We start from the raw sequence: 23,952 nt of genomic DNA on the forward strand, positions 1-23,952 counted from the left end.
TGCTGTCAAAAGATTGCACGCCAAAAAGAGTTTGAACCTCAATGTTTATTTTATTATTAGTTTATTAGTTTTCTATCATGTATGGACTGTGTATTCCTCTGTGTAGCTAGTCTATCAGCCAGTGTCTGTCTGAATAGTCTGTTAACAGGACCAAGGAGCGATGCATGGCCAGACTCAGTTTACTTTATATTGACATCCACAGGAGAGGCAGGAGGAGTGCCCATCTACCCACCCTGACACTCTGGAATCTATTTCTGTCGCTCTTCCTCCGCGCCCCGGCCCCTCTCCTCCTCTAACACCACGCTGAGAATACTCCTCTAATTGGGTTGGCTCCTGCTCACACGCACTCTGATCCCATTCCTCCACTCCCTCCTTTCCCTCTGTCTCTCCCTCTCTCTCTCTCTCTCTCTCTCTCTCTCACACACACACACACATGCACACACGCACACGCACACGCAGACACACACACACACACACACACACACACACACACTCTCTTTCTCTCTCTCTCTTTCTCTCTCTCTCTCTCTATCTCTCTCCCTCTCTCCCTCTCTCCCCCTCTCTCTCTCTCTCTCTGTCCACAGGGAGCTGGGGCTGGGCTAGGGCAGGGCACATTACTGACTGCCCTAATGTCACGCTTCCTCAACGCAGGCTTATTTTACTCACGACTGGACTATGCTGTGTTGATGTGGATAAATAGCAACAGGCTGCCAATAGTGATATAGGCTGCTATGACTGTTGATCTTGCTTACTCTTCCTCCTCTTCCTCCTCCTCCTCCTCCCCCTCCTCCTCCATCACATTGACTACGACATACTGTATCTATGGGCTTGTTTATACAACATGCAAATATAGAAAGTTCTGACTGATGGGAACAACTGTGGAGATGCATGGAAGACTGAATGAATCAGAGTTGTATTTTGGGAGAGTATTGAATTTTATAGGGTTGTCTAAGCAGATAGTTTTGATGCTGTAGATGCCTATGGATCAATTCTGTACTTATTTACCCCGATGGGATCGCAATGTGTGTGCACACACACACATGCACGCATGCACGCATGCACGCATGCACACACACACACACACACACACACACACACACACACACACACACACACACACACACACACACACACACACATACACACACACACACACAGTTAACATATTTATGCATTTGTACTACTTATACTCTCATAACCAATTGTATTATACCAGGAACAATCAACTTTCTTAAAGTGCAGAGTGGAGACCTTCAACTAATCTCATAATCATTTAATACAAGTTATTTTGTATTAAACATATGTATTTTTTCAACAGAGCAGTGCAGCCCTGGGCATTTGAAATATTTCTCTGCTGCTTTGCAATTGTTCCATGGGCCTCTGAGATGGTGTAACTGCTGGTCATCTTTCCCTGTGCAATGACACCATAAGTCTGAAATACCTTTTCATTCATATTTTTATCATTTCAGGTGAGACAATACAAATAATAATTCAAAAATCCAGATGACAAAAGTCTCTCTCTTTCTCTCTCTCTCTGTCTCTCTCTATCTGTTCCTATTAAGATGTTCCTTGGATGCCATAAAAATGAATACATATACAATATCTGTTTCACGGTGGTCTTGTGTTTGCCAAGATACATTGCCAGTGCTGGCTCCCTGCAATGTGCTGTTCCAGCAATATAGCTCAATTAAACACTTGCACAACAATATTTCACTGCTCGTAAGGGTCAGCTCATAAATAACAGGGACATTTTTCAAATTCTACTTGCAAGCTGTATAGCCCATAGCATATGTTGGCAGGAAATGATGGCGGTGTAATTAATTAAACAGGTGCTTTAATTGGGTTGGTAGCTTGTCAACTGTAACATTTGCAGTGCCAGTAATAGTTTATTAACATTAAGTTGGATGACAAACTCATGACAGACAGATGAGTAAAGGTTAGTTCCTCCAAAACCTAAATCAGGTTGTCAGGAGGGCATCTGTCTTTTTCTGAAAGCCACTCTATATCTCAGTTAACATAGACAACAGTAACGGTAACATACTGCTAAACCACTGGGGAATGCCTCTAAACAGAGGTTTCTCACCTTTTAATACAATTAGCATGGGAAACGGGGCCAGGACCTAACGTGTACTTCACCTACACTTACCAAATTAAATTCCTCTTGTTGTAAATGAATCTTCTAGGGAACACATGGACACGCCAGGCTCATAATCATGGGGGTCAGGGTCATAATCATTAATATAATAATGCAGGACCACATAACCTGCTAACTGAGCACACCTGCTTCTATAAATACATCCATGAATACATCCATGAATACATTCATGAATACATACATGTGTGGTAGGAGGAGATGAGTTCAACCTCTGTGACATGTGAGGTTACAGGGGGATCACGTTCACCTATGTCTGAATGAAGGGAGGTGGATGGTGAATACACAACCCTGGGATGACAACATGAACCCTGTGTTCATGACCGGAGGAGTGTGACTGAAACCTTTAGGAAAGATCAATCAACCTGGAATCCTTTCTGCCGGAAAGGACTGTATTCCTTACACTTATTAAACCCAGAGCGAAATAAGGGCTTTCAAAAAATTCATCATTTCATAACATCGTGGGAAAATGAGAGTACTGTACTGCAGCTAATTAGATCCATAATGTAAATTAAATTTCAATTATCTACTGTAATTCATTTGGTGAAATGTTCTATTAAGCTTCTGCTGACTAGGCATATCATATCGAGTGGGTTTCTACTGTACTGTATCTATGACAAATGAGAATGCTTTTCCTTTAGGAGATTGCAGGGTTTTGAGCTGTTGGTTGAAGTAGGAAGAGGAGTGGGAGAGTGGGAGAGTGGGAGAGTGGGAGCGTCCCCACTGCATCACCCTAGGGTGGAAATTCGTGCCACCATGCAAGCCCTGACCCAACAGACCTGTGTGAAATGTGACACAGCCTTGGGTTCCCCTTTAAGATATGCTTTTACGCGGTGTGTATATGTGTGTGTGTGTGTGTGTGTGTGTGTGTGTGTGTGTGTGTGTGTGTGTGTGTGTGCGCGCGTCTGTGCATGTGTGTGTGCTTGTGTGCATGTGTGTGCATGTATGTGTGTCAGTATGTGTATGTGTGCATGTCTGTGTGTCGGTGTGTGTGTGTGTGTGTGTGTGTGTGTGTGTGTGTAGGGTGTGTGCCAGGGTTGGGGTCTAGGTCCCCATTTGCAGCAGGGTGTCTGTAGCAGCTGTCCGCTGGCATTTCAGACGTGTCGTCACAGTCGTGACAGGGGAGGGTCAGCGGGACTGAGGGGGCCGCCTGCAGTCTGCTTTGAGAGGGTTCACTCTCACTCTCCTCTCCTCTGCCCAGCCCTCCACGCCCTTTTCTCCTCTGCCTCTGCCCCAGCAAGGGCCCGCGGCCCCACCATGGCGGACCAGTACCAGTACAACACCACCACCGAGGAGAAGATCGTAAAGCCAGACAGCCGCATTAAGGAGATCGACCTGATCAACAGAGACCCCAAACAGATCAATGAAGATGTTGTCAAGGTATGTGGACCATGACCGCGCCACCCCCTCACACACATACCGGCTTTGTTGATTTAACTCCTTTCTGCCTTGGGAATGGAAAGAAATGTTTCAATCCCTATTCACTAATACAGCCAACGCAGTGTAGTATGTTGCTTTGCTGCTGAGTAGGTCCCAAAATAGTCCCCAGGCCTATTTCTCCTGCCCCAGCTTGCCACACAAGGGTTATTCCTGGAACGGGGGTAAAGGGGTGTGACAGGGATATGAGACTGTTTCTTTTCTGAGCTGTATCTCTGCTTTTCCTGTGTTTGACACCATGTGTACACATTACGGCAGAATATTTCCCCTGAGCCCAAGGAGCCCATGGAAGGAGATTGTGAACTGTCTGACTAAACAGGGGTTATGGAAACATGTTCACAGAATAGAGTGAGTCATCTGTTAAGTATGGGGCACTCATGTGAGAGCTCTCTACACTCTGTGTTTGATTGTGAACGCTTACTTTCACGGTTTGATGATTATTGACACTGATTAAGAACATATCTAGAACAGAATGTGCACTTTTTGAGTCATAGAGTGTGAGGGGCAAAACACTCCATATGGTGAAATCATATTTTCCAGTATTTCTCTCATCAGTTAAGATCTGTTAAGATAAATTATTCACAACTACTTCATTGGCTTATTATAGGTTGAATTAAATTCAAATGTTCTGTCAATTTCAGCCTAAAATTACAGAGATATTCAAAAACAAAAGGAGAACATAATTGAGACCATGCCTATAATTAGTTCTATGTAGGAGTAGAGAACGTATAATTCTATTTACTGTTATGGAAAATGAGGTTTACATCTGCAAGGCATCTGCTACATGTAACATCCGCCTGTCATGATCATTGACAAGTTAATTGCCATTCAATGTTGAGTTGCAGATGACTATGCACAAGCCAGGTTTTTTTTGCAAAGACCAGGTGTCGGATACTGAATACAACAAGCAATCTCCGTTGTAGGCCTCATGAATTTTACATGAAGGAACTCTGGGTTTCCGGAAACATCCAAATCGTGCTTACAGAAGAGTTAGGGCCATGCATGCATATTGATCAGGAGCTCAGGAACATATTTCTGAACAACCCGGCCACTAAGAGAAATGTAACCAATCACTATAGTGTGGGTTGACAGGGCTCTCATAACCCATGAATAAATGAAGACCATATACTTTATGTAAGTAAATACAACAGATGAGAGAAGGTCCTTCTTTATGCCCTTGTTTACCTTATTGAATCTGAATCACAGCCATCTTATAACTTTATGATGCAAGTCATGGTGCATAATCATAAAACATTTTGTTTTTAATTACATTCACGTCTTTGCAGATTTGCACAGAAACTATGATTTGGTGCTCATAATTGATATTCTCCCCAGGTGGAGTTTGAGGACATCATCGCTGAGCCTGACGGCACACACAGCCTGGACGGGGTGTGGAAGCTCAGCTACACCACCTTCACCGTGTCCAAGTACTGGTGCTACCGCATCCTGTCGGCCATCTTTGGTATCCCTGTGGCGCTCATCTGGGGCTTCCTGTTTGCCTGCATCTCTTTCTGCCACATCTGGGCTGTGATGCCGTGCATTAAGAGCTGCCTGATTGAGTCCCAGTGCATCAGCCGCATCTACTCCCTCTGCATCCAAACCTTCTGTGATCCCTTCTTCGAAGCTCTGGGCAAGATCTTCAGCAGCGTGCGTGTGGCCCTGCGCAAAGAGGTCTAAAAAAAAAAAAACAACAACTCACACAGCAGTGTTTACAAATGTGATTAGATGAAACAAACACTGCATCTCTTCTTTTGTCCACCGGATGACCACTCCTGGTGGGCTCATATTTCCCAAGATGCCCTTCTGGACCCATGCCCTCACCCACCGAAGCCCAGAGCCCCGCCCGTCCAGCCCTCTTGACTCCTGACATGCTCAGTGCAGCCACTTCTTCTAGAGGCTCTGTGACAGCTGCAGCCTGCAGTATGCTTTTGTGACAGCTCTGGCACGACAGTATTGGAAGTCCCAGTGCTGTTCATTGAGGGAAGAGAGGGGTGGCTCCCATGAGCAGGACTTCTGTCTATCCCAGTCTGAATATACCATGATACGCCACTGACTGTGGCTCCTCTGTCACATGACGTCAACAACGCAGAGAAATCATGTACGGCATTGCAGCAACCATAGGACAATACTGCCTATGCAAATCTCTTCTATTTGGCCAATTCTCAATTGATATAGCTGTATGTTCAGAAGGCAAATGAAGTGTACGTTTTGTGCCTGATGATAGTTTAGTTGATATTGTACAATGGAATGGAGACTTGTAGAGCTTGAACAATATTGTGTAATCTTCTACAGAACAAATAAGCAATAGATGGAAATACATTTTCTCTACTGATTCATTTTTCGATTAAACATATTCTATTTGGATTATCAATTTTGCTTCACAATTCTTTCACATCATATCATTAGAGCATATTTGGGTTAAATGAATTCTAAGTTGTTTCACTAACACCGTTAATTTGACTGTTTGTCTGTTGCACACTGTAAGAATATTAGGATAAGAGAACCATGTGGAGGGTGTTTCAATGTTTTTTTTAACTAAGAGAGACAAGTGGAATGTTAGATTTATGAACATAGAACTCAGCCAAGTATGTGAAAGTTCTCAGTTTCAAATACCCAATATCACTGAGGTAGTTTATGTTAAATAACACACTAAATACAGTATATCAAATTGGTTTATACATTGATTTTGAACAGAGATAGAGAAATCTGTTGTTGACCTATGAGTCGGGCCAAACGGAATCTGTGGGGAATTTGTTTTTTCCAGCATTTCCACAGCTTCCGTCAGTGTGCTTGGATAAGGCTACAATAGGTATACATATTCTGTAGCACTACTACTGTATTGTTTTTAATCATCCAGATGTGTATTATTTCAAAACATTCTGAGGGCTTTGAGAAATTCTGTGCATACGATATCCTTTTGGCCCAATATTAGTCTAGCAATCCCCTCTCCCTTTGCAGTTGCTTCTTGTAGCCACTAGGTGCAATAAAAAAAAAAACTGTTGAGCCACAGATTTGGAGCCTGACACATGTTGTATATTGATTAACATATTGATATTAAGAACCACGCCTAGGAAAGCAGCATGTGGTTAAACTCTAGTATCACCTGCACCTTCTTCTGACTCCCTCTGTCAGCAATCTGTGCATCAATATCTCACTAGAATGTGACGGTCTCTATCTCTCTCTCACTAAAATGGAATGGTCTCTCCTATTAATGATATTGTTGGAGCCCTATTTGATGTTGAAAGATCAATCCACAATCTCACTTGATAAAACACATACAATTTATTTCAAATAAATAAGAGATACACGGGTACTTTCCCCAAAATACAACACTCTAAATGCAAATAAGGCATTGATGTTTTCCATTAAATTGTCAGTAGCCTTAAAGACAAGATGAAAACCAAGACGTTTACAGCAAAAGGAGAAGCCAACTTTGTGTCCTGTCTTTTAATACTGCCATTTGTTGTTGTTGTTGTTGTTGTTGTTGTTGTTGTTGTGTGTACAAGGAACAGACTTTCCAGTAGATTAAATTTTAAGACAGGTTACCCTGTTATGCACTAATGTCTCCAATACATTGTATAATTATGATGAATCAAAGAAGTAATCATGATATTTCTCATCCACTTCTGTTATATTTTATATTAACTATATATGAATAGTTAAATGAATCAAACACTCACATATTACAGACAGTAATTAAGTTAAAAACATTTTACCAAAATACAACATGATTTTTCTAGAAAAACATTTGACGCTTGTGTTCTTCTGTTTCCTAAAGAAAAATGGTGCCCAGCTATTTGTTTATTTGCGTTTTGTAAAAAACAAGTACAGTAAGTTAACCTTAACAACTTGACAGATATCGCCGTGGTCATAAAGCTATAACATCCCACACATTGTGCAATAGTTGAAAGATACTGAATGTGACATACAGTAATGCACGGTGCAATGCAACAAACATAAGCAATATGGCACAGCAGATATCCTATATGTGCAAAACAATGTAACAGGAGAGTAGCTTCGCCTTCTGACAGACTGTATAAATCTACACTGTCCCCCCGTTCTGTCGATATTCATAAACAACCACAATCTCAGCTCTGATTGACACCAACCACTAATCTGTGGCATGAGAGGTCTATGCCAATGACCTTTGAGGCAAGGTAAAAGAGAACACGGCTCACTCCTCTCCTCCCCCTCCTCCTCCTCTATTCTCCATTCACGGCCATATCCTTCCTTCCTTCCCAGATCAAATATGTAAATACGTCTGAGAGAAGAGACAATCAATGAATGACCCTGGCCTTCCAGGCCTGCGATGTCCTCAATAAATCTAACAAAATGTCCCCAATAAATCGAACAAAATGTCCCCAATAAATCGAACAAAATGTCCCCAATAAATCTTGAGACTTTGTACAACATCCATCCGTTTAACAGTTCTAACTTGACTATGCCCCGGATAAGATATAAAAAGCAGTGCAATAGTTCTGGATGAGTCTTCCCCCTGGAAGCAGGACAAGGGTTAAGGGGTAGTCTGGGTTTGGGTCTGGGTTGGGTTGATGGGGGTTACTGACTCTGGGGTGTTGTATGCAGGTAGGTGATGGTGGTGTAGGTAGTAGGTGGGTGGGTGGGTACTCTTATGTGGTGGAGGTCTGTGTGATGCTCCTCTGGCTGCTGGTGCTCTTGATGACGTAGGTAGAGGAGTTGCTCTTGCGGCTGGAGTCGTGGTCGCGCTCGCAGTGGCACTGGGATGACTTGAGGTAGCGCGCCGAGCAGCACAACACGTTCTGCCTCAGATCCTGGAACAGGTGCCCGGCGAAGAACATGTAGATCCACGGGTTACAGCAACTGTTGAGGCTAGCGAGCAGCATGGAGATGATGAAGGGCATGGCTGGGAACAAAGAGAGACAGATGATTAGGATCTGACAGTAAAAGATGATAAGTACATGACAAGCTCAGCGAATGGAATAATTCCCATTGATTTCATCAGCGTCTCATTGAAACAATCTCCATTACAAAGAGAGCTCAAATCGTATTACCAAAGGACATATCATTTTCTCTCTTCTTCTTTTTTTTTTTTCATCTTTCCATTCAATTGTTGTGAAATGCCAGCCGGTCTCGCTCTGTGATCATCCATGAAAAAACAGGAGGAACTCATTTCCATTATAATTATCACTCTGTCTCATCTACCCATCAATGGCATGGCTAATTGAATTGTTTGCGACAACTGAGAATCCATCACATAAATGCACAGACACACCATCCCAAACAAGTGAACAGGAAGAAAACCCCATACTCTCATGCGCGACCACATTCAGAACCAAAAGATACCCAGGATGCATCCACACAGTTTAAATGGGGAGAGAGGCGGAAGAGATTTACGTGGCGACGGTGGTTCTGGTGATACATCATGGTGAGTAGCCCGCAGTGTTGTGTGGGGTGACATTTACGCTATGTCAATTCCACCGGCACAACTGACATTTGGTAAATGAGTTTCAGATGAAGGGATTTGGCTCCATGTCCTGTAGTTAACCTCTTCTAGCTGATTGCTAATCTTTCCCCCTACTGTCTCTAGCCTCTTGTTCCTCTCCTATCGTCTCTAATGACCTCCCCACAGCTCTGATATGAAGGTTGCTCAAAACTAAATCACTGCGTCCATTCGCTGGAAGGGGCGCAAAAGTACAGCATGGTAATTAGAGGGTAATTGATCTGTCAGTCATTAAAGTTGTGATTCATGAGACCAAATGTGTCCTGATGTGAACACTGTGTAACTCACTCAATTTTGGAACGATTACAGTGTCAGAGCAGGGGGAGGCCACTCACTCATGGGCAAGGATACACCACCAATTATCCTTCCATACCATGATAGACATGACAAATATCCAGGTACACAAACGTTTTCAGAGGAATTTACATTATAGATCTAGATCATTTTATTAAATAAATACATAACCACATCTATGACAAGGATTGTATTTGATTTCTATGTACATTTGGATGTTGTGTGGTTATTCATAATATAAATGATTATACACACAACTTCCAAATGTAAATATGCATTTACAAATATACATATACATATAATCCTAGTCACAGATGGGGCTAAGAAATGCAAAGCAAACTCATCCTTGTGACAATTTATTCAACATGCCCTGCAGCAATTTTATTAAAGTGGTATATTGCAGTCTCACTACTGTTACTTTTTTGAGCAATTAAGTTACAGGACTTCAAATTAAAAAGACAAGGCTGCATAAAAGATGGATTAATAACTCAATAGGATTTCACTCTAATATTCATAACCTTGCTGTTGTGTCGATGTGAGAGGAGGATTTTAATTAATAAAGGCAGTTGGATGATTTATCTGTCCACTGAGGCATGACGAGGGGCTTATTTTCATGCCCCATCATACACCACAGGGGGCGCTATACAGCTATACTATACACAAGACTCACAGCATATTTCAAATGACTGCAGGTAGCTTTGGCAGAGGTACTGTAGTACCTGGGAATTTGGGAATATCTACCAGTAAATACCAGTTGTATTAGACCGAATCAAAATGAATATTCTTTTGATAATACATTTTAATATACAGTATATGCAAAATGCCTTCACAGCCCAGTCTTATCACATGTTATTACGGCTCTCAATCATTCTTTGGTGGGCTTCCAAAGTGTAGGTCGTAGATGTGAATTATGAGGAAACTAACCTTCGGTCGATTAGCTCATGACGTCTTTCATAGAGAGGCGATAAATCAAACTAAACTGGCAAATGACAATGCAGAAATGTCTTCTCCTCCTTGTAACGTCCCGCCTTGTTCCTTAGGTTATGTTTGTCTTTGTTTCATGTTATTTCATTTATTGTTTCCTGTTTATTTTTGTGTTATTCACCTTGTCTCTCGTTTCAGACACTTCACCACCTGCCCTTGTGTGTTTCCTGCCTGTGTGATTGTCTACCCCGCCCTGATTGGCTTCACCTGTTCCTCATCATCCTCCTCTGTGTATTTAGTCTGTGTGTTCCCCTGTCTCTGTGCCTGTTTGTCTTTGTACCTTGTGTCAAGTGGTCCAGCGATTTTTCCTAATGTTGAGTATTCCTGGTTATTTTGAACTCTGATAGTGTTTCTGACTTTGCTTTTTGCCTACCCTCTTCCTGGATTATCTGCCTACCTATTGACTGCCTACCTGTGTACCGAACCTTTTTTGAAAGTAAAGACTATTCTATTGGATGTAAGTTTTTGTCTTTGAGTCATGTATTTGAGGCCCCTGCCTAAGTACTCCAGTCATTACACTCCTTGGCGAATCAATCTAATTGTCAGACTTTGTACGGACTAATGGCCTCAGTCTGATAGGCACCCTAGGCTCTTTAGACGTTCGTTAAAGCGGACATAACATCTAGCAGATCTTTTTCTCTATTAGGAAATACAGTAATTTATGTTCATCTGAATTTCATAGATATGGCCGTAATTCAGAAGATTTATAATGTCAGAAATAATGAGCACAGATAATCCAAAACAAGTCCAAGGCGGGGTCTTGCTTTGCCTTTTAACTCTCAGACAGCCACCGACCTATCGGATGTTCCATACAGTTCATGCCTTAAATGGAAGATTCTTAGAGTTGACACAATCGTAAAGGCAGCTTGCAATGTACAAAGTCAAATATGAACTTCAAATGACTGTTAACAGCTCTGAGTTTGATCATATCTCCAGTATATAGCCTCTTTGGAAAGCATTTATTTAACTCTACGGAGGTGCAGCCCCCAAGGGGTAGGCAGGAGCAGTCTTTGACTGGGCAGACTGGGCAGAATGCCAATCGTAGACAGGGCCAGTCAGCAGCGCCACAGAAGGTGAGGGGCAGGACACAGCTTAAGGAATGGCAGGATAGGTCATGGGCACAGATCAGAGGTGTGTGACTGCTGTCATCAGCACTAAAGAGCCAAGATTCTGAATCTAGAGTGTATTGAGCCAGGCATCATCATATTGACACCAGACTTGTTGTCTTGGGCACATGCAATCGCTTATTGTGTGTAGAGTTTTCCCTACGTAGAGTTTTCTTTCTGCCAGTTGATAAATGACACATGTTAAAACCCACAGAGACAATTCAAGTGTGAGTTTGTGTGTGTGTGTGTGTGTGCATGCTTGTCTTTACCTTACTCATTTCATTATGTACCCAACATTCGTGTGTGGTTGTGTATTTATCCCATAAATGCTAAGGGACCGTTGTGTACCAAGAGGGAGGAAACGCAAAATCCACATGGACCCCTAATCAAGGATATTGCTGTGGGTTGCTGTTTGGGCATCCTGTTTCTGCTGACTTCACCCTTCTTCAGGGGAAGCAGCAGGAAGCAGGGAAGTTAAGCTTTTGGATCTGCAGTTTGATTTATGGTGAGAGTGGGAAAAAGTCCCCCTTTTATTGAGAATCATCTCTGGGGAAGCTATGGATAATGGTCTTGCGGAGTGTAAACAACCAGTGACAAACATCAAGCCAAATGACATTTTCAATTTACCAGTATAGTTCCCTATCGGCCAAAAGTAAATAATTCATGCTGTATCCGGAGGTGCAGGGTAGCAAAGCGAAGTCTAAACTCCATATCAGTTTTCTACAAAAGGCTAAGTGAAGTCCTCTATAATACTTTAGGTGGCTTCATATACAACAATTTACACTCACGGAGCACTTTATTAGGAACACTATACTAATACTGGGTAGGGCCTCCCTTTGCTCTCAAAACAGCCTCAATTCTTCGTGGCATTGATTCCACAAGATGTTGGAAACATTCCTTTGAGATTCTGATCCATGATGACATGATTGCACCACGCAATTCCTGCAGATTTTTCAGGTGCACTTTCAAGCTGTGAATCTCCTGTTCTACCACATCGCAAAGGTGTTCTATTGGATTCCGATCCGGTGACTGGGAAGGCCACTGAAGAACACTGAACTCATTGTTCATGAAACCAGTTTGAGACGACTTTTACTTTGTGACATGGTGCATTATCATGCTGGAAGTAGCCATTAGAAGATGAGTAAATTGTGGCCATGAAGGGATGCACATGGTCAGGAACAATACTCAAATAGGCTGTGGCATTCAAGCGAAAGTTCTCGGTGATTGTACATCATCATAAAAATACAGCTTGTCTTGATCAGTCATGGCAGAATCTGTACTTATGTCTGTCTGTCTCTGCCTGGGATCACTCTGTTGGCCATAACACCAACGGACACTTTATCTCCACACAGCTCTGGGTGACACACACACACACACACACACACACACACACACACACACACACAGCACTCTCTACTGTACACACACTCTCTCACTCTGGTTGTTTATCATTGATCACTGCTTACATGTGAAGTAGACAGACCTCTATCTCAAACCACTGCCCTTGTTAGGATGCTCCACTGCACTGAAGCTGGTTGTCCAGAGTGGGTTTTTCAGAATCTTTGTATACTTTGCTTCAGTCTAAATCCAATTTGTTTTTTGCCATTTGAAATGATTCTCTTCCCCTAGAACCTACAGCAGAACAAAATTAGATAACAATTTGCATCACTGAAATGGAGTCCATTTAAAGATGAGCTGTAGAAGCAAATACCTACAGTAATATTGCATACAGACTCAGTGTGTACTTATGGGTAATGGAGTGTTTTACTTGACAAATTCAACAATGAATTGTTGTCCTTAAAAAGAGTTAAAGGTCATCAGTGACCGCCATACTCTCAAGAGGTGTTCCTGAGATGATTACATGCTGTTTGTTGCTGCACTAGGATGATAAGAATAGCACTCCAAATAAACACCATTTTTCTAACAGGAAAAAACGGTCTTGAAATTACAGTAAATAGACAGTCCTCAGATACTACAGTATATTTACTTATTCTTTATCTGGGTGAGTAATGTTAATGAGAATTTGCTTTTTGTTACTATTCCATGCACTACCGAAGCAAAGTTGTTTGGAGATTTGTATCAATATTTACCAACTTTTGGGTTTTTCAGTGTTTGTGTATCTGAGATGTTTGAGAACATAAATAATTTCACAGGCTGCTGCTGAGAGGATCAAGAGTGCCGCAGTTGTATTGATTGCATATCTGTGATGTCTTTCCAAAGAAAGGCCAAACATTGATTGACCATTATAGTCCTTGGCTGTTTACACTCTAACTAATATATTATATGATATATTACTTTTCAATAGACAATAAATAATATGGCAAATCTAACCTCTATTCAACAATATTTGCTTTTGCAGATATTAACCACACTTTACCTCAATGCCAGTGTTATGTAATAGATGTTGCTGGGGTGATAAAGGATCACACAGAAATGATCATATTTGTGATCCACTTCTCTAATGTTAATGGGCCTTAAGATACACACAGTAAAACAACATACACTTTTACATCGCCGTTATATTCACATCATGGTATTATTGTGGCTTTGTGACAAGGACACCAGCGTGCATCCTGTCATTACTTTGTTTGAAAATATTATCAAAATATTGGGCTTCTAAAACCAAAACTGAAATAGAGGCATTAGACGTAAACAGGCTCAAGTCGGGAGTTTGCTCAAAAAGAATCAGAATAATACCCTATTCAATGGTGTGATCAAGGAGGTGAGAAGAGAGGGCGGGTCTGTGCATAATTATAATTGCATTTTAGGGGTGGCTTGCAAATTACATTTATTTTCGATAGAATAGCTTCAGGGTAGTGCGGCATTGTGTGCTGGAAGGCACGCGCGGTCCCAGTGTTAAATGCCATTCGTGCACTCCAACGTGCTTCCCAGGTAACAGCAAAACTGCTGGCGTCAGTCGGTGCGTATAATGTGATTAATGATTAACTCTGGGCAAGCTCAGATGGCTAGGCCTACGTTACACAACAATAGGAGGATATACTCCGCAAATACAATGTTGCATAGAGATGAGCACATTATCGGACCCTCTCCATAACTCTGCTTGGTCGCTCTAACCAGGGTTTTCTATTAAATCTCAAACCTTCATTCAAATGAAGTCTTATACATTCATCTATTCATGATTTATTCTAAAATGCTGTAGGTACTGGAAACGTTTTAAAACATTTTGTTGCCTAATAAATATGGATAGTCAGTCAGGTATTAAACCAAAACCATATTTAAATAATAATTAAAAAAACATAGTTGTATACAAGTATACATATTTGTATTGGGTCTGACTGCTTACTGTTGATATAAAACAATCCCTGCCTAAATTAACAACATGTTTTGCAATATGTAGATTGGCACATGGCACAGTAACACTGGGTGATATTGAACTACATTTACATGGTATTTTGGAAGGCTCTTCATAGCGCAGGGCACATCCAATAATAATGAGCTACTGACGACTCCGTAACATGTTCATTCACACACTGCATGACGCCAAACATCTGCATACGTTCCTCAGGTGGCCAAATTCCGTGCGTAAAAGTGCAGTGTGCGAATTTCAAGTGTATGTTGTTAAGTTTAAACTGTGGATGTTTTTGTAATTGGTTCACATGTTTTGGTGCTCATTTTTTTTTGTCAACATTTTGATTTTTTAATAATCTCTGCAGGTCTCGCCCCACAGTTCCTGGGCGTAATGTGCATACAAAACAACACCACACACTCTGTAACCAGCATAATCAGCTCTTTTTTTGTGTGCACTCTAATTATCTATGGGAATGTTCTCCCGATCTTAAGATAATAGGCCTACTTTAGTCTTATCCAAATATTGAAAAAATTTATTATTGCGCACAGACGCGCATGTTACAACAATGTATTTATGGGTGGCCCGTGGATTGAAATTGAACCTACCTTCACGGGGCGCCTCTGGGTCCCAAGCCGACCACATCTGCACGGAGAAAAAAGGTGTCCAGCAAAGAATATAAGCCAGCACTATAACGAATGTCATTTTAACGGTAGTTATCTTCGCCTTGGAGATGAGCTTTACGCTGCTCACCCGGGCGAGCGCATTGCCTTTCGAAGTCTTCGGTGTAAGGCTAATACACTGGTCCTTCCTGGTTTTCAGTCTAAAGTTTTGCCATATTTTAAAGCTAATTAATCCGTAGCAAATGCTCAGTATGGCCACTGGAATAATGTATATAGTAAGGCTCATCCAAGTTATATATGCTTTGGCTCCCCAGGGTTGCACAAAGTCGCCCCAGCAGTCATACACCCCAGATCCTACATCCTGTAGGTAAAATATGAACATCTGTGGGATGCTGAACAGTAGGCTGAGGACCCAGGAGAAAATCACATAGAAACGGTCTTTTCTCTTGTGTAAGGAGCGAAGTGGCTGACAAATCGCTAAGCACCTGTCTATGGACATCAAAACAAGCATGTAGGTAGAGGCGAACATTCCGACGACCTGGAAGTATTTCACCAACCTACACAGGATATCGGGTCCATAGAAACGGAAAGTAATGTCCCAGATAAGTTGTGGCAGGACCTGGAATATAGCCACCACCAGATCCGCGATGCTGAGGTGCTTCATGAAGTAGTACATTCGAGACTGACTGTGCTTGGTCGTGTGGATAGCCACCAGGACGCACAGGTTACCGGCCAGCGCCAGGAACAGTATCAAGGCGAGCACGGTCACCTCCACTTTAGCCACCTCTTCATTCCGTTTCAGCGGGTTCGTCTTGTTTACCACCACGCCGGTCCCATTGGTAAAGCTGGAATTCCCCACGGATTCGTTGAATGGCCAAAATATACTTTCATTTAATATACTTTCCATTATGTCGACCTTATTCTCAGTCAATCCTTCAGCGATGCGCAAATTCAAAAGCTGCAAATGTTCAACCACCCTCAAACATTGGGCTGTTTTAAACGACGATGTCTTCCTTGGCTCTTCATCTAACAGGTGTCACGGCAAAGCGTCCGAGTTGAGAGCGTTTCCATCATTTGCGCACAATGTCAAAACTGTATCCCACATTTGGGGCTGAAGCCTTATTTCCTATGCATAGCCAAATAGTAACAGCCACTGAGGAGACAAAACAGAGAAATGCATAAACGCCTGGTTTGAATTTAAAACAGTTACATTATTTGACACAAAGAATGAAAACCTCAACAAAATTAAAATTGAAAATAACTATGCAACATACAGTGTAAACATATTTAAACATATTTATTTTTTTTAAAGAAAAGAAAACAAAGAAAGAAATGCGCATTGGCTATTTTTCAAATCACATTTTAGCCAAATCATATTAAAAAGATTGCATTGGTACTCGTTGTGTACTCACATCTGCTTTTCTTTTAAATAGAGTGCTGAAACTCAAGACGTTTTCCCAAACGACTAGGTCCTGAAAGTGAAGCCTCCAGCCACCCTCACTGGTTGCGCTCGGAATGGCCAGCATCATCATATTTATACCACTTGCATATCTCTTTCCAACATTACGCACGAGAAATGGATTTACGCATTACTACCACTGGGTGTCCCTGTGCGCCACTCTAATAGACTGTGGCCTATGATGCAGTGAATTACCGTATGTTCATGTTTATTTCAAATTAAAACACTTTGTGTGACTACTGTTGCGTTTTCAGAAATTTACTCAGAGTCATCATTATCATCACCATCATCATCATCATCATCATCATCAACCACATTTCAATTATCATACAGTAGGTACATACGGTTGACCCACACATGACCCATCTGGACTCTAAAAAGCATCGAATGGGCACACTGCAGTAGGCCTGGTGAGCTCGGTCTCGGTGACTACAGTTAAACTAGCCTACTGGAGGGAAGTTTTCCCTGTTGAAGGAATTGCGACTTTCGTTACAAATCCACATTCTTTGAATAAAATGTGCCTCTCCCTCCCAGAAATGTTTACAGTGCACTGTGGTTTGTTTTGTTTGTTTAGGTTTTGGACTGTTGCTTTAGTAGTAGCAATGGTAGTAATTGATTATGCTCTGTTGCTGCATGGTGTAAGGACCTTACATAAATACCCTACTTTTCTCTCCCCTCACACCCCTCTGGAGAATCCTCATTGAGTCTCCAGGTGTCACAAGGTCCACTTCAAGAACACTCAACTATGTGACATAAATCACTCCCAGCAGCCACTGAATATCCCACATCCCATTCAGGAGTGACCCTCCTCCTCACCCCATTCTCTCTCCCACAGCCACAGATCAGAGTGGCTCTGGAATTCCTACATCCAGAGGGCTCCCTGATACTATATAGGTCTAATTAGAGACTTCTCATATCCAAAACCCCTGGTGATATCAGAGAGACAGAAATAATCTGTAGGCCTATACCGCTAATAAGGATTATATAATCATATAAGAGCTCTCTCTCTCATCTCAATGCACCAGAGGTAATCTCAGCCACATGGCAAGTAGACCTACTGTAGATCAGTTTCTTTCAGAAATTCTTGCACTGCTTTGGCCCCCTTGTTCTTCCTCTTCCTTATACATGCATATATTTGGCACAATATCAGGCCATTAGCTCAAAGTAAGGAGTGGTGTCAGTGTCTCTGACTATGGCCATGGGTGTCAAAAGTGTATGATTTAGAAGATGGTTAGCAAATGGGGTAAAGTCATAGATCACACCAGGCCGGGACATATCCCACCAATTCCTCAAAGAGCTGTAAATTACAAATGTCAAGGACCGGTCAGTGGAACAACATCACATCCAGTCTCCTACAAAGCAGTAAGCACCATGGCTTAGCGGCCTCCCGGTTCCTCCAGATGTCTCTTACTGTTCTTATTGGGAGAGCTCCATGTTTCACTAGCATCCCCTGTCTATTTTGAAAGGCATGACCCAAGCCATTTCTATCTTTCCCAAACAATAGCTGTGGGGAATCCTGAGGGGAAATGAAACAAACAACTCCAACAATATCTGTTTTGTTATTCCAAAGGATAACCTCCTATCCATATGTAACATAAAAGAAAAGTGAGTGTTATTTTGTTGCTTCAACTAGTGTTAATATTATTATTTATGAATAAATTCTCCTTTTGCCTGTCTTGATGATAAGAAAGACATCTGTTATAGTGATAAGAGGATGCGAATGAGTCATCCTGCTCTATTTTCTAGAGGACTAAAGATTGGAAATGGTGCTAAAACACAGTGATTCGAGATATGTTATTATGAACCACTTTTCATTACAAGCCTTCATTACGAGTCGATGTCAGGCAAGGACGATTGGATTTTCCGCATTCACAAAAAAAAAAAAAAAAAGGGAAAACCACTTTTTTTTGGTGACCATAAAAAAAAAGGAGTCTAAATGGATTCTCTCTTCAAGAAACATTCAACAAGAAACAGCCGCTGTTGTCTACTTCCCTTTGCTGTTGTCTGTGTCTTATTATGGTTGTTATCTTTGGCACAGTAGTGACATATACATATTATCTTTTCCTCGGTAAATGTGCTTTATTTATGTGTTTTTTTGTTTGTGTGTGTGGCTTGAATCCTCATGGCACAATATCGTACTGTAAGTGTAAAAAGGACAAAATAACTTGATATACCTCTTGAAAACAAATCTGGGTAATAAATGAATCATCTGTCTTGAATCTGACAATTGAACCAACACTCTCCATGTTCTGGCCTCATAGAGATGAAAGAACATGATCTGCACTCTCTGTTCCACTCTGCTTGTTTAAACATCCTGCTTTATTGTCCTAATGATATTGATCTGCACAATAGGGAAACACTATTTTCTAGTTACACCTGAGCCCAAAGTCAACCAACCACCCTCTGGAAACCAGGTTACAGCTGATGACTGATCCTTGCTATTTCTGCACCACTGGTTCCCAGTCGATATTACTGCACGTGTTCCAGCCTCTGGTCCTCCTGCCTAGGATCAACATTAGGGTTTAGGGACCACACAATCGCACCTCTTAATGGTGTTTGCCTTTATCCACAACTGCACATATTGTCTGCTTCCGCGCAATCCTTCACCTTAATCCTTTCGCCACTATGAGATTATACCTTTTTTTTTTCTTCTTTTTTTTCAAATCAATGATTTCAGTTAGATACACTCCCTAAACTTTTACTTCAGTGATAGAGAGGGTTGCTTTTGTTCTTGGTCTTTTTTTTATAATGGACCAGCATAGGCTCAAAAGTTAAAATCCATCCAGTGCAATAAAAATTGAAAAATCAATGAAGTGCAGGTTAACCTTCAGAGCACCACCATTCAGAGCCAGACTCTCCTCTGTCTGTAAAAGCAGCCCTGTCCCTTGAAGCCAATGCTAATGCAAGGACATGCAGAGAGTCGTGAGAGCTGTGGAGGGCTGTAATCCTGGCTAATGGACAGAGCGTCGGGTGAGGGTTAGGGACGGGGAGGCGGCACCTGTTCAATGTCAAGGGCACCCCGACCTGATGGGGGGTGGGCATTCCTCTGAACACATGCGCATCGGACTCTGCCACTGGGCAGTCAAACTCACAGCAAACAGACAGACAGACAGACAGACAGACAGGCAGGCAGGCAGGCAGGTAGGCAGACAGACAGACAGACAGACAGACAGACAGGCAGGCAAGCAGGTAGGCAGACAGACAGACAGACAGACAGACAGACCGACATACGGACAGGAGGGAGGGAAAGAGGCAATGGGAACAACTGATGAAGATTTACCTTCCGTTCTGGAGCAAAAATAATCACAGGAAATCACGCTTTCTTAGATTGAAGTTAATTGTCATGAAAATTGCCCCAATTTGACAAACAAATCATTAAAGCAGTAATTGTTTTTGTGTTATTCACTGACATGGACGGACACAGAATGAGTTATGATTCATACTGAATGATGTTTCTAATTTGCTGCCTGATTTAGAGAGTTCCCTGATTGACTAATGTTCTCTCACCCCATCTGAGCTAAGACCGCAGCCAGTTGGACGCTGCTAGGTCCACGTCAACAAGCTAATATGAAGACATGATTTTGAGTGTGATAGACATGTCCATGTGTTGCGAACCATGCCTTGTGTACACCTTCGGGTGACGAGGTTGAAAGAGGTCTATCACTTTTTTTTGGTTGTTGTTAAAAGCTACTGTAGGCTCCAAAGGTATAATCTACCCCAGCCTCTCCCTGGCAACTTCCTACTCTAAACCGCACTCTGGTGAAGGAACGAGGATGATAAGGGATGCTGAGTTATTGGACGCCAATGTTATCAGAGAAAACAGAGCCAGCAGAGGTGTGTGTGAGGCAGGATAATTAGCGTTTCTCTGAAATAGCAGTGTTTACGTCAGCCATTACCTCTGGTACACCGGGTACAGTAGGCTACCTACTAGCCGTGGGCTTTGCTGTGTGGTTATGCGTGTAAAGGGGTTTAGGTGTTCTCACATTTCACACCGGGGGGCCTCCATCCAAGCCTCAGATCTTTGCCAGGGGTTTGAGCTTCTGGCTCTCATTTTAGGTTTAATTCATGACAGACCCACCTCTGCTATCAGTCACAACGTCATGGTGAGTTAGCATAAAACGAGGAAGCTCATGGTCAGGAGAACAGCTCAACTCATGTTACTCCTGGGAAATGTGTGTGTACTGTCCATGTCTTATGTTTTGGGTGAGAATGGGGTAGATGGGGTAGATGTCAGTCATGGTTGGCTGTCACATGCCGAGTTGCTCATAAAGAAAAAAAATGACTGTTAGAACGCTCTTGCTAATGACCTCTTCTCTCCTCTTGCTATTCAATCAAACAAAAAGACAATATATTGTTGAAAAATTGGATCGCCCATAGAAGAAATAAAACACGCTGCAATGTTGTTGTATCCAGTCAGATGAGGCTACCCATGGCTTGGATGGAGCACTGGGGGCACCAGAGGTCTGAATAATCATACCTCAACCCCATCTTACCTCTCCACAAGGCCATTCAGTTTTGACAGCCCTCTGAGATAAAACACAGGTAAGCTCAGGGCAGCTCATAAATGTCTGATGAGAAGAAATATGATTAAAAGCAGCATATTTTACTAGGCTGTAAAGGTTATGGGTGAGTATGATAAAGGTGCATCCAAAAAACCTCTTGAGAACAATCCATGGATCTCATAGATCAATGTTGAACTTGGGTGAACAGAGGAATGCGGGTTGGGGTGGGATTTGTGGACTTTTTTTTGTCTCATACCAGCTCAGAAAGTCATAGCGTGTCGATGAGACAGCAAGCTGCTTTTTACTACAGAAGCTTTACATCTAGTTCTCAACTTCATCTAATTATGTGAAGTGAACTTTTGCTCCAGCTCCCTTAACTCAACACCAAAGAGTCAGGAATCAATGTCTGCTAAATCTCATTTACCTGAAACATAACATAATCCCTTTACGTCATGAAATGTAGTATATTAGTCAGACAGGGCTAAGGGTTAATCTCATGCTGCTCTTTTGCTCAGTCTACCATTCAGCCCAAGAACTCTTTGTCTTGGTTAATAGTTTGAGTATTTAAATCCTTTGCTCTTTCATATGAGAGAAATTACATCATAAAAACAGTAATGGAAACTGCCAAATATCTGTATACTGAAGTCTAGGCCTCTGACATGGCTTTGACAGACTGGATGATTTTGAATGGGTTTAAAGGAGCTGTGCACTCTAAAAACACATTTAGATGTACTGTACTGTAGGGTTACTAGCTATAGTAGGTGGCCCTACTCTGTAAATTAGCTAGTTAACTATGAAACAAGCCACGCCCTGGATTTCTGGCATTAGTGGGCTAAAAATATTTAAAAATGAATCACATTTGATATGGATATATTTGTTGTGGGAAATGGAAGCAGTGCAAAAGATACTCACGGATACTCACATCTTCAGAGAAGATGACTCATGTGTGTCCAACCTCTCTCTCTCCTTGAAAATGTTCACGATGGAAGTTTATCCTAGAGAACTTATCCTAGACAAGAGAGGACATTTTTTAGGCGAGGATAGTTGGAGGTTTGGCAGGTAGTCACAGCCAAGGTGATGCTTTGAAGCTGTCTGCATTTAATCCTTCCCATCTTCTTCCCTTCATCTTCAATTTCACACCATATTCTTGACTGGTTTAATCCAATCTCAGTTCCCCTTCTTTGAATTTGATGTCTGTCTCATGTGTTTGTTCATTCCCTCTCCTCTCTATGCTGGGTCTCATCAGAGGCCATGTGTGTTATCACACTAACTTGTCTTGGTTGCTGTGCTGGTTGCCATAGAAATACACCCCATTGATCCCCTCTCCAATTACTGGACCAATATAGATTGAAGGACACGCTATCAGTTCAATGAATAGGTTCTCAAAAAAATAAAAATGTAATAAAGTTCATTCACTGATGTTAGACATTAAATAATGAACTTTCTGTGTAATATCCTGCTTGAACGAGATATGAGTCAAGAAAACATATGAAACAGAGCAATGCTGTTACTCGAGAATCCAACCTTTCATTTATTCCTGAATTGAATGAATCAAATTGTATTTAGAGTCAACTTCGGACGGAAATTACAATAAGAAACCACAACACCATTTGTAATATTTTAATCCATACAAATGTTGATATCAATGAATCTGAATTACAGTGCATTGTCTGTGCTGAAACCTACAGTATCACAACAAGACCATCAAAAGCTCCTGAGTGACACCAGTTATAGGTCTAATTAAATTCTCAGCAGGCATCCTGTGGGGAAATTGAAAGTGGATTTGAGTGTAATGATTTTATAAGTATTTGATCCTTTATCTGATTTGGGGTTTGCCAGATCATTTTAATTCACTGTAAAATCTATAAAATGGAGGTCAAATAAGATTATACTAGATTAGATTAGTTGGGAATTAATTCCAGGCAAACATGTTGAGAGTCACTGATGCTGATATAACTGGACTTTGGGCTACGATTTGAAATACATCATTAGATTGTAGAATGCAGCCAAGTGAGCATTGCATGCTCATATATGGAGTGTATTCTGAGTTTCATCTTTATATTGCTAACACTACTGGGGATTGTTAATGGACTTTTCTGTACAGACTGTAATATTATGTTATGCCAGGGTTATGAAGAGTTCTTAATTCAATAAATTAGACTTATTTCTCTGTAATTCTCAAGGCTCTATTTGGAATGGAAAAATAGATTTATAAGTGAGTTATCAAAATATGTGTTGACACAGAAATGACCGTACACAAGTGATACGCTTTAATAATCCTCATTACAGACCCACATTACGGGTCCCAATCAGCAGGATGCCCTCATTAGAGGACAGAGCAGGTGACATTGACCATTGACCAGTAAATCCACCTGATACTTTCTCACAACTAGACAGTGATACTTGGACACAGAGATGATAAAGAATTTAGAACCATACTAAGTCACTGACATGGAGAACAATGTCTTGAGAATATAATTAATTGGATAGGACAAGATTTAGTTTTAGTGTGCTTTTATTGCAGTTCAAGATTGTTCTTTTTCTAATATGAAAAAATTGCATTCACTGTAAAACCATGACATTTTCCTTATATGAAGCTTGTTTGAAAA

At 41.5% G+C, this 23,952-nt stretch overlaps 2 protein-coding genes across 2 annotated transcripts; one reads left to right on the top strand and one right to left on the bottom strand.

Annotated features, from left to right (window-relative positions):
* Nucleotides 1–3,321: 3,321 nt before the first annotated feature.
* Nucleotides 3,322–5,284, top strand: cav3 (caveolin 3). The gene is made up of 2 exons (XM_083669025.1): nt 3,322–3,532; nt 4,925–5,284. The coding sequence occupies exons 1-2, from the start codon at nt 3,410–3,412 to the stop codon at nt 5,264–5,266; spliced, it is 465 nt and encodes a 154-aa protein (XP_083525151.1). The 5' UTR covers nt 3,322–3,409; the 3' UTR covers nt 5,267–5,284.
* A 1,568-nt stretch (nt 5,285–6,852) lies between these two features.
* oxtra (oxytocin receptor a) lies at nt 6,853–16,395 on the bottom strand. The gene is made up of 2 exons (XM_083669017.1): nt 15,368–16,395; nt 6,853–8,471 (listed from the first exon to the last, which is right to left on the bottom strand). Exons 1-2 carry the CDS (start codon nt 16,287–16,289, stop codon nt 8,218–8,220), a joined length of 1,176 nt encoding a protein of 391 aa, XP_083525143.1. The 5' UTR covers nt 16,290–16,395; the 3' UTR covers nt 6,853–8,217.
* Nucleotides 16,396–23,952: the final 7,557 nt, after the last annotated feature.

Source organism: Argentina silus (assembly GCF_951799395.1).
Source record: "Argentina silus genome assembly, chromosome: 4".
In the NCBI taxonomy this organism is placed as follows: domain Eukaryota; kingdom Metazoa; phylum Chordata; class Actinopteri; order Argentiniformes; family Argentinidae; genus Argentina; species Argentina silus.

Coding starts and splice junctions, on each gene's coding strand:
- cav3 (XM_083669025.1), top strand. CDS start 3,410: ATGGCGGACCAGTACCAGTACAACACCACCACCGAGGAGAAGATCGTA. Junction 3,533..4,924: donor TCAATGAAGATGTTGTCAAG/GTATGTGGACCA, acceptor TATTCTCCCCAG/GTGGAGTTTGAGGACATCAT.
- oxtra (XM_083669017.1), bottom strand. CDS start 16,289: ATGGAAAGTATATTAAATGAAAGTATATTTTGGCCATTCAACGAATCC. Junction 8,472..15,367: donor CCCAGAGGCGCCCCGTGAAG/GTAGGTTCAATT, acceptor CTTTGTTCCCAG/CCATGCCCTTCATCATCTCC.